This window comes from Babylonia areolata, chromosome 15, assembly GCF_041734735.1.
Source record: "Babylonia areolata isolate BAREFJ2019XMU chromosome 15, ASM4173473v1, whole genome shotgun sequence".
Taxonomy (NCBI): domain Eukaryota; kingdom Metazoa; phylum Mollusca; class Gastropoda; order Neogastropoda; family Buccinidae; genus Babylonia; species Babylonia areolata.
Window position 1 is genome coordinate 34,084,634 of NC_134890.1, and position 18,907 is coordinate 34,103,540.

The window sequence follows — 18,907 nt, forward strand, 5'->3', positions numbered from 1 at the left end:
TTTATTGTGTCCACTATTCTGACAGCAAGGTGTGTGTGGTCATCGACAAGACAGTGGGGAGGGATGACATTGATTTTTATTGTGTCCACTATTCTGACAGCAAGGTGTGTGTGGTCATCGACAAGACAGTGGGGAGGGATGACATTGATTTTTATTGTGTCCACTATTCTGACAGCAAGGTGTGTGTGGTCATCGACAGAAGACAGTGGGGAGGGATGGGTTGAGCATGAAGACTGAAGGCAAAGGCAGAACAGTTTGTGGTGTGTGTGACAGGGGGACACAAAACAAGGAAGGGGTTAGGGTGAAGCTGCTATGAAGATGTGTGAGGCAGGTGTGAATGATTCTGATCTGTCTGGTTGTGGCACAGTGAATGTGGTCAGGGAAACATATAGTCCTTTAATTCTGGGTCATTTGTCCTTGTCCTCAGCTGGCTGTTTGCCTGTGCCAAGTCAGGACAGAGGGAATCAGAGGACCAGTTTCACATCGACAACATGGACAGCAATGACGTCACCATGGCAGCAGCCTCAGAGGAGGGGGGGCAGGAGACGGCAGGGGCCCTGACAAGGGGCTCCAGCACTGACAGGTCGGAGGAGTCGGGGAAAGAAACGTCAGGGAACGACGGGTCAGACACCGCCCCCCAGCCCTCCCCCAGGCCACAGCACCCACACCCTGCTGCCGGCCGCAGGGAGGGAGAGGAGGGAGCGGGCCAGGTCTTGACAGACAGAGGCACGGAGCACCCATCCTCTGCAGACAGCGCCACTCCCAACAGGGAGACCGTGCCCACGTCTTCAGCCTCTGACCGCGAGCAGGGGGAGGTCAGGTGTCATGACCTCAGTAACCCCATGGGGTCGGCCAAGGCCATGGTGGAGCAGCAGGGGCGAAGGTCGCAGAGTCAGAAGGAGAACATGAGTGCTGCCGTCAACATGGGGCTGCCTGCCAAACTGTCCACCCCGGGTACAGAGAGGAAACACAGCCGGGTGGAGGTAACTGGATGCTTTCACTTCTCTTGTCCTTTCTGGTCAGCCAGTGTGTTGACAGTGTGAGCAGGTGTGTGTATGTGTGCACATGCGGTGATCTCTGACACACATTTTTTTGTCAGTGAAGGAAAGAGCTAGTGCAGGATATTTTTATGCATATTGGTAAGATTTTTTTTTCTCTCAGTGTCAGCTATTCCGTTAATAAAGATCTGAAGTCTCATCTTCATTAGATAATACAATATGTTGTTGGAGTAAAAGAAGTTCAGTCTCATCTTTATTAGATAATAGTAAATACAGTATGCTGTTGGAGTGAAAGAAGTTCAGTCTCATCATCATTAGATAATACAGTATGTTACTGGAGTGAAAGAAGTTAGGTAAATATACCGCGTGTCACTATGCCAATAATCCTTTGACTCCTGCTGACAGGTAAAGTCATGAGTAGGGTTCTCACCTTGAGATAGGACAGAGCTCACAGGTCAGGGTGCCGGTCACCATCGTTATTTGGACTTCTTCTTCTGGGGATTGCATTACTTTTTGTTCAGCAGAATCACTGACGCCATTGAAAAGTTCACAAAAAGTAGTAACTGCACTTTGAATTCATGTTGTACTGATCTCATTTCACCTTGGTTCAGCTGTCAGGGGATTCAGCAAAAATAGATGGAAAAGATGAGGGTCAATTTGAATTGTTTCAAAAGTAGGGAGCTATTATTCATTATCCATGGTAAAAGTGATATGACAGTAAATTTGTCCCCTGTGAACTCCTCAGATATGTTGTTGGCAGTAGCAGTGAACCATTCCCCATGGTATGTGACTGGACACACCGCTAACACTACAGGCTGGAGGGGCTGTCATCCTTGGTTACCATTCCCCATGGTATGTGACTGGACACACCACTAACACTACAGGCTGGAGGGGCTGTCGTCCTTGGTTACCATTCCCCATGGAATGTGACTGGACACACCGCTAACACTACAGGCTGGAGGGGCTGTCGTCCTTGGTTACCATTCCCCATGGAATGTGACTGGACACACCACTAACACTACAGGCTGGAGGGGCTGTCGTCCTTGGTTACCATTCCCCATGGGGTATGTGACTGGACACACCACTAACACTACAGGCTGGAGGGGCTGTCATCCTTGGTTAACAGATGAGGTGGAAAGCACAGCAGACTGGAGAATGAAGTTTGGGTCACATAGTCCATAGGGAAAATGACGTTTGGGTCATAGTCAACAGGGAAAATGAAGAGTCCACAGGGAAAATGAAGTTTGGGTCATAGTCCATAGGGAAAATGAAGTTGAGTCACATAGAAGTCCACAGGGATAATGAAGTTGGGTCACATAGAAGTCCACAAGGATAATGAAGTTTGGGTCACATAAATGTCCATTGGAAAAATGAAGTTCAGGTCACATAGATGTCCATTGGGAGAATGAAGTTTGGGTCACATAGATGTCCACTGGGTGAATGAAGTTTGGGTCACATAGATGTCCACTGGGAGAATGAAGTTTGAGTCACATTGAAGTCCACAGGGAGAATGAAGTTTGGGTCACATTGAAGTCCACAGGGAGAATGAAGTTTGGGTCACATAGTCCATTGGGAGAATGAAGTTTGGGTCACATTGAAGTCCACAGGGAGAATGAAGTTTGGGTCACATTGAAGTCCGCAGGGAGAATGAAGTTTGGGTCACATAGAAGTCCACAGGGATAATTAAGTTGGGTCACATAGAAGTCCATAGGGAAATTTGGGTCATATAGTCCACAGGGAGAATGAAGTTTGGGTCACATTGAAGTCCACAGGGAGAATGAAGTTTGGGTCACATAAAAGTCCACAGGGAGAATGAAGTTTGGGTCACATTGAAGTCCACAGGGAGAATGAAGTTTGGGTCACATAGAAGTCCACAGGGAGAATGAAGTTTGGGTCATATAGAAGTCCTGTTGGAGAATGAAGTTGGGGTCATATAGTCCGTAGGGAGAATGAAGTTTGGGTCACATAGAAGTCCAGTTGGAGAATGAAGTTTGGGTCACATTGAAGTCCACAGGAAGAATGAAGTTTGGGTCGCATTGAAGTCCACAGGAAGAATGAAGTTTGGGTCATATAGTCCACAGGGAGAATGAAGTTTGGGTCACATAGAAGTCCACAGGGAGAATGAAGTTTGGGTGACATAGTCCACAGGGATAATGAAGTTTGGTCACATTGAAGTCCACAGGGATAATGAAGTTTGGGTCACATAGAAGTCCACAGGGAGAATGAAGTTTGGGTCACATAGAAGTCCAGTTGGAGAATGAAGTTTGGGACACATAGAAGTCCAGTTGGAGAATGAAGTTTGGGACACATAGAAGTCCAGTTGGAGAATGGAGTTTGGGTTACATAGAAGTCCAGTTGGAGAATGGAGTTTGGGTCACATTGAAGTCCAGTTGGAGAATGGAGTTTGGGACACACAGAAGTCCAGTTGGAGAATGGAGTTTGGGACACATAGAAGTCCAGTTGGAGAATGGAGTTTGGGACACACAGAAGTCCAGTTGGAGAATGGAGTTTGGGACACATAGAAGTCCAGTTGGAGAATGGAGTTTGGGACACACAGAAGTCCAGTTGGAGAATGGAGTTTGGGACACACAGAAGTCCAGTTGGAGAATGGAGTTTGGGTCACATAGAAGTCCAGTTGGAAGAATGGAGTTTGGGTCACATAGAAGTCCACAGGGAGAATGGAGTTTGGGTCATGTGGGGATGATGCTTGAGCTGGTGGTGTTTGGTTTGCTACTGCTCAGACAGCCATGCAGTGTCCTCTCTCCCAATACCTTTGTGTTTTTTTCTCGCAAGTCGTCCCTCTCTCCCTCCATCTTCAACCCCACCACCACTCCTGACCAGTGAATAGACTTTATACTCTTTTTAAACATGTCTCCATGGTTTGAACATCGTTTATCTGGTGGTGTTCTGACAGACAGTTGGAGCCAACCACTTTTCATGTTGCTCAGTCACCCCCATGAACAAGATGATGGGGTCTTCTGCATTGTTCTGGTTTACTGGTTTATATCGCAAGCCTGCAGCTGCTTTATAAAGCAGATATGGCATGTTTGTTCAGCAACTGCTCAGTTTTTAAAGAAATTAATGAAAGTCTAAAACTGCCGCATATTCTGAACTTTTTCTTTAAGAGAACTGGCAAACATGACAGGCATACAGTAGTGTGCACACTCACATTCACAAACATGTGTGTGAACGCACACACGTGCATCTGTATATGCGCCACACATACACAAGCACACACGAGCACACACACACACACACACACACATATCACACACATGTCACACATGCACAAGCACACAGCCAGAACAGTAACAGTGTCCACACACATGTGCAGGAACTGCAGGAGCAGAACCGCAAGCCGCTCTGGTCCCCAGGCCTGGAGAGCCCCAGTGTCTTCCTGGCTCCTGGCTACAGACCCAAGTTTGACCTGACTGTGAGTCACCCGCCTCTCTTCCTCCTCTTTATACGAACATGGCTGGCTGGATGTATCAGTAAGGGACTGAACTGGGGTTTGATTAAGCCATCCAGATAATGTGGGATGTAGTGCATAAACATGTCAGGGGGTGAGCAGAGAGGGTCAGTGATGGTTTCTTGTTCTTTACCTGTCACCATCAGGAGAGAGGAGATGTTTTATTGCTTGGAATATAAGCAGAAAGACATTGATGAACTGCATTGATTGGAACGCTTTAAGGCCTGGCTGTGTTCAGTTTTCAGTTTTGTGTTTTTGTATACATGTATCTCAGTAAAATATCAGGGTAAAAGTTACATATTGTTATCATTTCAGCTAATAATAAATCAGTGAAAGCAAGTGTGATATTCATTAGCCTTGATGTTGCATTTTTTTGAAAACTGGTAATAGTTGGTGTTGCATTTATTGTAACAGGCTACATTGCACAGTAAACTCTTTGTTCATTAATTGAACGAATCCTTTGACTGGAAACAGTGCATGTATTGACCTGCCTTCAGTCTGTTCAAGTATTGCTGGCACTTTGACAAATCATTCCAAGTGGCTGTAAATTGAAAGCTAAGAACTAAATCTGGAAGCAATTTGGTGTGCAGGGCGTGTTTGAGTACCTGAAGTCACCTGACGTTCCACCAAAACAGCAAGAAAGTCCGGTAAGACTACTGTCATGAAAATAGTATGTATCACATTGTATGTAAGAGAGTTGTTGTTTTTTTCCTCCTGTTGATTTCACTTGAGGATCCTGATATTCATCATGAAAGTTGAGAATTTAGATGCCATGCAACTCTAGTAGTTGTCAGTAAGGTTTGTGAACAAGAATATAGTGGTTTGGAAGTGCTTGTGAAGGGATTTGAAAGTGACAGTCCTGTATGAGCCCTGATATGCACATAGGTATATGCATGCACACGCATCCATGGAAAAACGCATGCAAGACATTTTCGCACATACTTATATACATACGTGCACAAATACACATGTATGCATAAGCACACACATACACAAACACACATACACAATCACAAACACATATGCACGCGCACGCGCACACACACACACACACACACACACACACACTCTCTCTCTCTCTCTCTCTCTCTCTCTCTCTCTCTCTCTCTCTCTCTCTCTCTCACAGATGGTGATGGATAAGAGCAGACCTGCCTACCATCACAATTTTTCAGTAGTTTCTTTTGAAATTAGTTAAAAAATAAAAATAAAAAAAAAGTGTGGGACTACGATCACAGGTTTGAAAAAAGGCTTTAGTGTGATGAAACATATTTTTTTCAATTAATGGTCTTGTGTGCTCCGACTTCGGCATGGCTGCGATGTGTATAACGGTAGTTACAAAACGTCCGCTTTCAGAACTGGAGATAGCAACCAAGAAAGGGAAGTGCATCCATGAAACTGACAGTGAAGACAGTGACAAAGAAAATGGAAAAATTCATTCGTCTTTTGAGAAGAAGGCTGGACAAAACCTCTGAGCTAGGTATTCGGAAACATATGTACTGAAAGCAAGCTGGAAAGGCCTGGTATTTGTACACTGTGCAGCTTACTGGTGTGATTTCAGTGTTGCACACAGTGGACCTGATGACTGCTGACAGCACATGGAGACAAATGGTGTGATTTCAGTGTTGCACATGGTAGACCTGATGACTGCTGACAACACATGGAGACAAATGGTGTGATTTCAGTGTTGCACATGGTAGACCTGATGACTGCTGACAACACATGGAGACAAATGGTGTGATTTCAGTGTTGCACACAGTGGACCTGATGACTGCTGACAGCACATGGAGACAAATGGTGTGATTTCAGTGTTGCACACAGTGGACCTGATGACTGCTGACAGCACATGGAGACAAATGGTGTGATTTCAGTGTTGCACACAGTAGACCTGATGACTGCTGACAACACATGGAGACAAATGGTGTGATTTCAGTGTTGCACACAGTAGACCTGATGACTGCTGACAGCACATGGAGACAAATGGTGTGATTTCAGTGTTGCACACAGTAGACCTGATGACTGCTGACAGCACATGGAGACAAATGGTGTGATTTCAGTGTTGCATACAGTGGACCTGATGACTGCTGACAGCACATGGAGACAAATGGTGTGATTTCAGTGTTGCACACAGTGGACCTGATGGCTGCTGACAGCACATGGAGACAAATGGTGTGATTTCAGTGTTGCACATGGTAGACCTGATGACTGCTGACAGCACATGGAGACAAATGGTGTGATTTCAGTGTTGCACATGGTAGACCTGATGACTGCTGACAACACATGGAGACAAATGGTGTGATTTCAGTGTTGCACACAGTGGACCTGATGACTGCTGACAACACATGGAGACAAATGGTGTGATTTCAGTGTTGCACATGGTAGACCTGATGACTGCTGACAGCACATGGAGACAAATGGTGTGATTTCAGTGTTGCACACAGTGGACCTGATGACTGCTGACAGCACATGGAGACAAATGGTGTGATTTCAGTGTTGCACACAGTGGACCTGATGACTGCTGACAGCACATGGAGACAAATGGTGTGATTTCAGTGTTGCACACAGTGGACCTGATGACTGCTGACAACACATGGAGACAAATGGTGTGATTTCAGTGTTGCACATGGTAGACCTGATGACTGCTGACAGCACATGGAGACAAATGGTGTGATTTCAGTGTTGCACACAGTGGACCTGATGACTGCTGACAACACATGGAGACAAATGGTGTGATTTCAGTGTTGCACATGGTAGACCTGATGACCGCTGACAACACATGGAGACAAATGGTGTGATTTCAGTGTTGCACACGGTAGACCTGATGACTGCTGACAACACATGGAGACAAATGGTGTGATTTCAGTGTTGCACATGGTAGACCTGATGACTGCTGACAGCACATGGAGACAAATGGTGTGATTTCAGTGTTGCACATGGTAGACCTGATGACTGCTGACAACACATGGAGACAAATGGTGTGATTTCAGTGTTGCACATGGTAGACCTGATGACTGCTGACAGCACATGGAGACAAAGAAGCACATCAGTGCAGCCACTGTACCAAAGTCAGCACAGGCATTCACAAAATTGTTTTTGAAAGAAAGCAGATCTTCAGCTTTCTGTAGCTCGATCAGAAACGACCATGGTTGAACTCCTGGCAAATACAACCTTCCATTTACGGCTGCTGACAAAGTGACATGAAACACTCAAGGAGTTTTTTTTTGTTTTGTTTTTTTCTCTCTCACTGCTCCATCATCTGCACCGTTTTAGTAGCATTACTCCCACGCTGCTCATTTAGATTCCCCCATACACGGCCACACCCAGGTTTGTCTGTCACAGTTCCAGCGTCGGCAGTCCACAGGGAACCATCAGTGTTAGGTCGCCAGGAGGCCGCACACCAGAGGAAACCCTGCACTGCTGCTGAGTCACTTTGGTGGTGTTCAGTGGTGCCTGTTCTGATTTAACGTACTTAGGACACAGCCTACTAAGCCCCCGTTAACAACAATAATGGCTTCGTTGCAGAGCCAGACTGAGTGAGTGTCTCTCCCAATGTGGAGACTGCCACCACATCCCTCAAACAACAGCCCCCCATAAATCTGCCGACACTGAAGACATTGACAGGACTCACCCCAAGCACAGAAGTGGAGGGGTATCAAAACTGAGGTCACTATGAGAGCAGGGCATGAAAGGCCACAGACTTTGAAACTGTTTTGTTTATATTGATGATGATGAAGGAGGATGACGATGTTGCTATGGGGGTCCATTTTGGTTTGGGACTGCGTGACAAGGCTATACTCAACGCTTCCTGTTATAAGATATCCCGGCGTTAACCAGGCCTGAGAGATACAGACACTTGCAGTGTTGGTGAGGTAATTAGAGCAACACACCCAAAGACACATCCTTGGAGTGGATGACACTCGACTGTATGGTCCCAGTCTCCCCATTTAAGCCCACAGCACACTCAACTCTGGGTAGGAGCCGGCCACGGTCCGAAAAACCCACCTCCGCTGGGATTCGAACTGGTGTCCTCCCAGCCATTAGTCTGCGACGCTAACCACTTCACCACGGCAGCTGGTTCAAGTTGATTTTTTGTTCTTGACCTCTTGCATACAGGTCTGTGGCCTTGCAATTAGATTATGAATTCTCTCTCCTTCCCTCCCTCACTCCGTCGTGTTGTACATTGTGTGTGTGTGTGTGCAAGTGTGCATGTATGTGTAGCTTATGCAAAAACATGCACACTTTGAAATGATCACGGTAGAAAAAATAAGTGCAAGTTAAATAGTACTGATAGAAGTTCCAGAACTGAAAATTGGCATTTGTGCGATTGAAAACTACTGAAGGGCATTTAGGAGGTAGGCAGGTCTGCAAGAGGAAGGATGACAGGCTCTGTGTGACCAGTTTGTGTGTGTGGGGGGGGGGGGGTGAGTGCAATTGTGCCTGTGTTTATATTTGCATGTTTGTATGTGTGTACGTGTACGTGTGTATGTGTGTGTGCAGTCCCTGGAGGAGTTGATCAAGTTTCACCTGTCTGAAGGTGTGAAGAACAGCTCCAAGCCCCGAACCAGTGACCCTGAACCCTCCTCCTCACAGTCCTCACAGGTAGGTCACCGCTGTACCCTGCACCTGCACTCTGTCTGCCTTGCCTGCTTGCCTTTTTCTTTGTTAGAATTAATTTATTTTTATTTTATTTCTTTTCTTTTTTTACTTTTTTTTTTTTTTCATAGATAATCAGAAAGTGAAATCTACAATTTCATTGATGTATTGTCTGTGTGTCTTCTAGTTAATGGACATTTCTTGCTGTTCTTGGTGTTCAGAGTGGGTGATTGTATGTCAAGGTTTCAAATTGACGTAGTGTGTTTGCATTTATGCATGTAGTATTATATCATTTGCTTACAACGCAAAGCATACAAGTGATGGCTGTTACTCTAAGCGTTCACAGCTAAAATGGACATGATAATTGTTTTGTGCCATTTTACCTTGACATTTCATCATGAATGCAACAACCCAAAATAGTCAAAAGCATTTGAATTTGGATATGCCCAGCATGACTGCATTCCACATAGATAAAAATGATCCATGTTACAATCTGTGGAATTGCTTCATGAGCACGGATTGTTGAAATAGCTTATAAAGACCAAAACCAAAAAAAGTTATGAAAAAAAAAGCAGTGCAATACAAAAGAAAAGAATATGGAAAGGAAGAGGGTCTGTTGCTGCATGTGGTGGTGTGTGTCGAGACAGACGTAGTGCAGTGAGGATGAGGGTCTGTTGCTGCATGTGGTGGTGTGTGTTAGACAGACGCAGTGCAGTGAGGATGAGGGTCTGTTGCTGCATGTGGTGGTGTGTGTTAGACAGACGCAGTGCAGTGAGGATGAGGGTCTGTTGCTGCATGTGGTGGTGTGTGTTAGACAGACGCAGTGCAGTGAGGATGAGGGTCTGTTGCTGCATGTGGTGGTGTGTTGAGACAGACGCAGTGCAGTGAGGATGAGGGTCTGTTGCTGCATGTGGTGGTGTGTGTTAGACAGACGCTGTGCAGTGAGGATGAGGGTCTGTTGCTGCATGTGGTGGTGTGTGTTAGACAGGCGTAGTGCAGTAAGGATGAGGGTCTGTTGCTGCATGTGGTGGTGTGTGTTAGACAGACACAGTGCAGTGAGGATGAGGGTCTGTTGCTGCATGTGGTGGTGTGTTTTAGACAGACGCAGTGCAGTGAGGATGAGGGTCTGTTGCTGCATGTGGTGGTGTGTGTTAGACAGGCGTAGTGCAGTAAGGATGAGGGTCTGTTGCTGCATGTGGTGGTGTGTGTTAGACAGACACAGTGCAGTGAGGATGAGGGTCTGTTGCTGCATGTGGTGGTGTGTTTTAGACAGACGCAGTGCAGTGAGGATGAGGGTCTGTTGCTGCATGTGGTGGTGTGTTTTAGACAGACGCAGTGCAGTGAGGATGAGGGTCTGTTGCTGCATGTGGTGGTGTGTGTTAGACAGACGCAGTGCAGTGAGGATGAGGGTCTGTTGCTGCATGTGGTGGTGTGTGTCGAGACAGACGCAGTGCAGTGAGGATGAGGGTCTGTTGCTGCATGTGGTGGTGTGTGTTAGACAGACGCAGTGCAGTGAGGATGAGGGTCTGTTGCTGCATGTGGTGGTGTGTGTTAGACAGACGCAGTGCAGTGAGGAAGAGGGTCTGTTGCTGCATGTGGTGGTGTGTGTTAGACAGACGTAGTGCAGTGAGGATGAGGGTCTGTTGCTGCATGTGGTGGTGTGTTTTAGACAGACGCAGTGCAGTGAGGATGAGGGTCTGTTGCTGCATGTGGTGGTGTGTGTTAGACAGACGCAGTGCAGTGAGGATGAGGGTCTGTTGCTGCATGTGGTGGTGTGTGTTGAGACAGACGCAGTGCAGTGAGGATGAGGGTCTGTTGCTGCATGTGGTGGTGTGTGTTAGACAGACGTAGTGCAGTGAGGATGAGGGTCTGTTGCTGCATGTGGTGGTGTGTGTTAGACAGACGTAGTGCAGTGAGGATGAGGGTCTGTTGCTGCATGTGGTGGTGTGTGTTAGACAGACGTAGTGCAGTGAGGATGAGGGTCTGTTGCTGCATGTGGTGGTGTGTTTTAGACAGACGCAGTGCAGTGAGGATGAGGGTCTGTTGCTGCATGTGGTGGTGTGTGTTAGACAGACGCAGTGCAGTGAGGATGAGGGTCTGTTGCTGCATGTGGTGGTGTGTGTCGAGACAGACGCAGTGCAGTGAGGATGAGGGTCTGTTGCTGCATGTGGTGGTGTGTGTTAGACAGACGCAGTGCAGTGAGGATGAGGGTCTGTTGCTGCATGTGGTGGTGTGTGTTAGACAGACGCAGTGCAGTGAGGAAGAGGGTCTGTTGCTGCATGTGGTGGTGTGTGTTAGACAGACGTAGTGCAGTGAGGATGAGGGTCTGTTGCTGCATGTGGTGGTGTGTTTTAGACAGACGCAGTGCAGTGAGGATGAGGGTCTGTTGCTGCATGTGGTGGTGTGTGTTAGACAGACGCAGTGCAGTGAGGATGAGGGTCTGTTGCTGCATGTGGTGGTGTGTGTTGAGACAGACGCAGTGCAGTGAGGATGAGGGTCTGTTGCTGCATGTGGTGGTGTGTGTTAGACAGACGTAGTGCAGTGAGGATGAGGGTCTGTTGCTGCATGTGGTGGTGTGTGTTAGACAGACGCAGTGCAGTGAGGATGAGGGTCTGTTGCTGCATGTGGTGGTGTGTGTTAGACAGACGCAGTGCAGTGAGGATGAGGGTCTGTTGCTGCATGTGGTGGTGTGTGTTAGACAGACGCAGTGCAGTGAGGAAGAGGGAATGTTGATCAGTGGTCAACAGGTAGAATACTCATCTGCCACGCCCTGCCCAGGTTCCATTCTCTGTTGATGCACAGAATTTGGAAAGAAGGTGGCCGCATGATAAAGGCACCTATCTGTCAGTACAGTGTCTGAGGGTCTGGGTTTGAATCAGTGTCTCACCCTTTCTCCCAAGTTTGATAGGAAAATCAAAGTGAGCGTCTTGTCTTTCAGATGAGATGATAAAGTGATGTCCGGTGTGTCATATGCACTTGACACACAGAAGGAGAATCCATGACAACACAAGTGTTGTTCTCTGGCAAAATTCTGTTGAAGAAATCCACTTTGGTAGATACACAAATATGTAAATGCACTCACTCAAGGCCGAAACACATTGGTTTGCTGCTGGTCAGGCATCTGTCCTTCAGATGCGGTGAAGTGTAAATGGATTTGTCTGAATGCAGTGATGCCTGTTAGAGAATGAAATGTTGGTGCATGTGTGGTATGTGTTGAGGTGGAGGACCGAGGCCCCCTGGAGGGTGTGGTGATAGCAGTCAGCAAGAAGCTGGGCTTGAACCAGACAGAGTACAACAGCATTGTGGTGGAGCTTGGGGGGGACTACACCTGGCAGTACTCACCCTCCTGCACACACTTCATCTTCCAGGTCTGCACATGCACACACACACACACACACACACACACACACACACACACTGTGTGTTTTTTTTACTTTGTATCCTTTTGTTTCCTTTGTTGTTGGATTTTTTAAAATCTTTTTTTGAATTTTTTTTATATCTAACATTGTGTGAGTGTGATTGCCAGCTGTGTTTTACAGGATGTGGCTGTTAGTCCAGATGATTTTTTAAAACAGTATTTTTTTTGCGTTCTTATGAGGTATGCAAGTTGCATGAAAAAACTGTGTGTTTATGTGTCCTGCAGCTGAAGAAGCAATTGATAAGCCCTTATAGGTATTGACTTGAATAGGTTTTTCTTAAATTTGTGTTTACTCTCGCATTTTTTTTTATGAAGAATAAGTATTATTTATCTTGTTTCTTTGCTTGTATTTAATTATTTCCCCCACCTTTTGATTAGTGAAGCACAGTGTCCTTTTACTTTTGATAAAGAAAATGGATGTTGCAAGGAGTCTGGGGACACTGTCCTAGCTACCAAAATTTCATATTTCCTAATATGTAGGAATGGGTTGTTGTTGTTTTTAGATGTAAGGACAACTATTTTGATAATATATGTTAGGACAATTTCATATTGATAATGTTAAGAAAACTGACTTAAATAACTGAACTGTTGAAATCCTGTGCTTGCTGTCACAGGGTCGAGCCAATGATTTGAACAAGGAATATCGACAGGCAAAAAGCCAGGGGAAGATTGTGGTGTCACCTCACTGGTTGTATGCTGTGAGTACTGTTTGGGTTCTGTGGTGAAGTGTGGATGTCTTTCTGTGTAAGAGAGAGAGAGAATGTGTGTGAACCCATTGTCAGACTTGCTTATTACTTAGAAAAGAGGTATTTCACATTTATTAAAAGCTTTGAATGATCTGATAAGAATTATGTATAACTGATAGGATTACACATATGAATATGAACTCATTGCCCAGGAAACTGCAGAAAAGAAAGGGCCACATCAAGATTTTTACACTTCAACAGAACTGTGTACCCAGATTATTTAGGCATGATTTATACAGTTTTTCATGACAGTTCATGCTATTCTCTGCTTGTTTTCAAATTACAATTTTGTGACCATCTGAAGAAAAAAGTTTGAAATGAAACTTCTTGATTTATTTCTGATCTAATGTTTAGCTTGTTATTATAATTATATTTATTATTATTATTATATTTATATAGCGCTGAATCTTGTGCAGAGACAAATCAAAGGGCTTTCACACCAGTTATTCAAACGCATGCATAACTTTAAAACTGGAAAAAAAACTGAAGGCAAGAAGAGGCAAGGAATAGAGGCTATTTTGGGAAGAGGTGGGTTTTAAGGCCAGACTTAACTCACTCAGTACAACCAGTCTTCTCTTCTCCTCTACACAGACCCCTCGGATGTCCAGTGGGTGTCTGAATGACCCAACCTTTAGCTTCCGTCGTCAGAATTGTGGTATTCTTTGTCAACATTCACGTCTTCAGTATAAAAGCCTTCTGCTTGCAATATTTTGATGATGGTAATTGGGGTGAAACGCTGTTAACGTCGTCTCTTTCACCGTTCGTATGGAGAGAGTTAAAAGAGCTGAGTGTGGACACCTGTTGAAGTGAAAGAGGAAGTTCATTCCGCTTACAAGGTCCAGAGACAGAGAAAGAGCAGCGGCCAACAGTTGAGTGAATCTGGGTATGCATAAACAGAGTGGATCCGAAGCTGATTGTAGAGAGCGAGATGGAGTGTTGAGTTGAAGGCAGCCACATAGATAGGAAGGGGCAGATTTGTGAATACATTTATAACATAGAGTGCTGATCTTGTACTTTATTCTGTGTGAAACCAGTGTAATATATAGAGCATTTAGGTTTTGCAGTACAAAGCAGTATGTGGGAGTGACATTACTGTCCTTTGGAGAAGGATTCCTTCTTGAGAAAAGCGGTTTGTTAAACCCCAGAAGTGTTTGGAAGACGTGACAGTTGTGTTTCACTGTGAAACTACGCACAATGAAACAACTCAAATTATCAGCAGAACCTGCTGCATTTAGCTGCTTTGTTTGCTGCAGCCAAACTTGTTTTTGGTATCAGTGTCTTGGTGAATACCACTGCAAGTGCTCTTTATAATTTTTACTGTATCATGATGAAGAAAGTCGTGGGGTAAATAGTTGTGCATTGTAGACTTGTTGGTGTGATGAATGTTGTTGATTTATCTACTGTGTGTTGTGTGTGTGTGTCCACGAGTGCACGGTGAACCTGTTTTTGTGATGGATGCTGTTATTTTACCTAGGCTGTGTTGTGTGTGTGTGTCCACCAGTGCATGGAGCAGCGGAGTCGTGTTGACGAGGCCATGTACCCCCACAACTACAACCCCAACCTCAACCTGGTCAGTACTCTGCAGTGTGCTGGTGTGTGTGTGTGTGTGACATTTGCTGTAGTGCCCACACGGCAGTCACATGGTTTATTCTGATGACGTCAGGGCCTTGACATCCACTTGGGTTCAAGGTGCAAACATGGCCCTGGCAGCATCAGCAATCGACCCACCAGTGCTCGACTTGTTTAGCATTTGATGTGTGGCTTGTGTTCACTGTAGCTTATACATCGATAAAATCTTCATTTTTGTAAAATTTTGATGGTGCGCCCTTTACTCCAAAGTGCCTTGTAATCAGTAAATGTGGTACCTGCTTGCATACACTGACTGCACTATGGAAAGTCATGGTATTAGGGCAAATCTTGTGTCACGTGTAGCTCAGGGTCTTTTGAGTAATGAGAATCCTCAGCAGACCAGTATCACTTGTACATGTTACTGTTGCTTACCCAGAAGAGACAGGACTGTTGATGTCTTGGACTGTGTGTAGTGTACAGGGGTGTTTGGTCAGAACAGACAGGAATGTTGATGGACTGTTTGGTATACAGGGGTGTGTGGTCAGAACAGACAGGAATGTTGGACTGTGTCATGTACAGGGGGGCGTGGTCAGAACAGACAGGAATGTTGATGGACTGTGTGGTATACAGGGGGGCGTGGTCAGAACAGACAGGAATGTTGATGGACTGTTTGGTATACAGGGGTGTGTGGTCAGAACAGACAGGAATGTTGATGGACTGTGTGTGGTGTACAGGGGGGCGTGGTCAGAACAGACAGGAATGTTGATGGACTGTTTGGTATACAGGGGGGCGTGGTCAGAACAGACAGGAATGTTGATGGACTGTTTGGTATACAGGGGGGCGTGGTCAGAACAGACAGGAATGTTGATGGACTGTGTGGTATACAGGGGGGCGTGGTCAGAACAGACAGGAATGTTGATGGACTGTGTGGTATACAGGGGGGCGTGGTCAGAACAGACAGGAATGTTGATGGACTGTGTGGTATACAGGGGGGCGTGGTCAGAACAGACAGGAATGTTGATGGACTGTGTGGTGTACAGGGGGGCGTGGTCAGAACAGACAGGAATGTTGATGGACTGTGTGGTATACAGGGGGGCGTGGTCAGAACAGACAGGAATGTTGATGGACTGTGTGGTATACAGGGGGGCGTGGTCAGTACAGACAGGAATGTTGATGGACTGTTTGGTATACAGGGGGGCGTGGTCAGTACAGACAGGAATGTTGATGGACTGTGTGTGGTGTACAGGGGGGCGTGGTCAGAACAGACAGGAATGTTGATGGACTGTGTGGTATACAGGGGGGCGTGGTCAGTACAGACAGGAATGTTGATGGACTGTGTGGTATACAGGGGGGCGTGGTCAGTACAGACAGGAATGTTGATGGACTGTTTGGTATACAGGGGGGCGTGGTCAGTACAGACAGGAATGTTGATGGACTGTGTGTGGTGTACAGGGGGGCGTGGTCAGAACAGACAGGAATGTTGATGGACTGTGTGGTATACAGGGGGGCGTGGTCAGTACAGACAGGAATGTTGATGGACTGTGTGGTATACAGGGGGGTGTGGTCAGTACAGACAGGAATGTTGATGGACTGTGTGGTATACAGGGGGGCGTGGTCAGAACAGACAGGAATGTTGATGGACTGTGTGGTATACAGGGGGGCGTGGTCAGAACAGACAGGAATGTTGATGGACTGTGTGGTATACAGGGGGGCGTGGTCAGAACAGACAGGAATGTTGATGGACTGTTTGGTATACAGGGGTGTGTGGTCAGAACAGACAGGAATGTTGATGGACTGTGTAGTATACAGGGGGGCGTGGTCAGAACAGACAGGAATGTTGATGGACTGTGTCATGTACAGGGGCTTTGTCAGAACAGACAGGAATGTTGATGGACTGTGTCATGTACAGGGGGGCGTGGTCAGTACAGACAAGAATGTTGATGGACTTTGTCATGTACAGGGGCGTGGTCAGAACAGACAGGAATGTCGATGGACTGTGTCATGTACAGGGGGGCGTGGTCAGAACAGACAGGAATGTCGATGGACTGTGTCATGTACAGGGGCATGGTCAGAACAGAGGAATGTTGATGAACTGTCATGTACAGGGGTGTGTGATCAGAACAGACAGGAATGTTGATTGACTGTGTCATGTACAGGGGGGCGTGGTCAGTACAGACAAGAATGTTAATGGACTTTGTCATGTACAGGGGGGCGTGGTCAGAACAGACAGGAATGTCGATGGACTGTGTCATGTACAGGGGGGCGTGGTCAGAACAGACAGGAATGTCGATGGACTGTGTCATGTACAGGGGCATGGTCAGAACAGAGGAATGTTGATGAACTGTCATGTACAGGGGTGTGTGATCAGAACAGACAGGAATGTTGATTGACTGTGTCATGTACAGGGGGGTGTGGTCAGAACAGACAGGAATGTTGATTGACTGTGTCATGTACAGGGGGGCGTGGTCAGAACAGACAGGAATGTTGATTGACTGTGTCATGTACAGGGGTGTGTGATCAGAGCAGACAGGAATGTTGATTGACTGTGTCATGTACAGGGGGGCGTGGTCAGAACAGAGACCCCCAGCAGAGGGCTGCGCCGCTCGGTGAGGACTACACCGCGATCTGCTCATGACGGGTCAGCAAAACACACCCCTGCACAACCAGCGGCTAAGTCCCAAGCCTCAGCTAAATGCGTGTCTGAGGCATGGCAGGAGAGCATGACGGAGATGAAGAAATGGCAAGGCGGCACTGCTGGTGCCACAACCCCTGCAGCAAAAGTCAAGAAGATGGGGAGTGTGGTGGAGGAGGGTAGCCCCCAAATGCGTCAGACGACGGAGGTGACGGAGGTGGCTGACAGAGAAAGTATGGGGGAAACGTCGGCAGAGAACAAAACCAGAGGGTCGTCACTGTCGTCATCTAGTGACGAGAAGAGCGGGGCTGACGGGTCCAAGGGCAAGGCTGGGGAGAATGGGGAGGAGGCCTCTTTGAAGGAAAAGGAGTCTGAACATAAGGAAGTGAGTGTGTTGCGTGTTTTAACATGTGTATATAAATACCTTGTATGTTACTTAGTGCTTGTGTGTTTACATGTGTGTGTTTGGATTGTGATTGTGTGTATGTTTGTATGTTTGAACATGTACATTGTGTGTGTGTTAAATGGATCATGTGGTTGTATTTCATTGATGGTTAATCTGTGTATACATATATATTTGTAAAAAATTGTGTGTGTTTCTGTGTGTGTTTAAATGGATTGTGCGCATAAGCGTGTCTTGTGTGTGCTTGTCCATGCTGTTTGTACATGTTGTGTGGTGATTGTGTGTTTGTATGACATGAAAGTTGATATCTATTTCCTCAGTTTTGCAAGGTAGAGACAGTGATACCAGTCACAGTCAGGAATGGGGAGACAGTGTTGTAACATCGGGGATGGGGAGACAGTGTTGTAACATCATGGATGGGGAGACAGTGTTGTAACATCATGGATGGGGAGACAGTGTTGTAGCATCATGGATGGGGAGACAGTGTTGTAGCATCAGGGATGGGGAGACAGTGTTGTAGCATCAGGGATGGGGAGACAGTGTTGTAGCATCAGGAATGGGGAGACAGTGTTGTAACATCGGGGATGGGGAGACAGTGTTGTAACATCATGGATGGGGAGACAGTGTTGTAGCATCAGGGATGGGGAGACAGTGTTGTAGCATCGGGGATGGGGAGACAGTGTTGTAGCATCAGGGATGGGGAGACAGTGTTGTAACATGGGGGATGGGGAGACAGTGTTGTAGCATCAGGGATGGGGAGACAGTGTTGTAACATCGGGGATGGGGAGACAGTGTTGTAACATCGGGGATGGGGAGATGTAACATCGGGGATGGGGAGACAGTGTTGTAACATCGGGGATGGGGAGACAGTGTTGTAGCATCGGGGATGGGGAGACAGTGTTGTAACATGGGGGATGGGGAGACAGTGTTGTAGCATCAGGGATGGGGAGACAGTGTTGTAACATGGGGGATGGGGAGACAGTGTTGTAGCATCAGGGATGGGGAGACAGTGTTGTAACATGGGGGATGGGGAGACAGTGTTGTAACATCGGGGATGGGGAGACAGTGTTGTAACATCGGGG

General features: G+C 46.5%; 1 protein-coding gene across 1 annotated transcript in view; it reads left to right on the forward strand.

Annotated features, from left to right (window-relative positions):
* The window catches only part of LOC143290281 (DNA topoisomerase 2-binding protein 1-A-like), an 84,697-nt gene that overhangs the window by 37,764 nt on the left and 28,026 nt on the right, over positions 1–18,907 (forward strand). The window contains exons 21-28 of the mRNA XM_076599626.1: positions 428–983; positions 4,333–4,431; positions 5,058–5,114; positions 8,962–9,063; positions 12,276–12,425; positions 13,090–13,173; positions 14,723–14,791; positions 17,349–17,807. Of these exons, the coding sequence (XP_076455741.1) occupies positions 428–983; positions 4,333–4,431; positions 5,058–5,114; positions 8,962–9,063; positions 12,276–12,425; positions 13,090–13,173; positions 14,723–14,791; positions 17,349–17,807 (1,576 nt within the window). The remainder of the gene's footprint in view (positions 1–427; positions 984–4,332; positions 4,432–5,057; positions 5,115–8,961; positions 9,064–12,275; positions 12,426–13,089; positions 13,174–14,722; positions 14,792–17,348; positions 17,808–18,907) is intronic.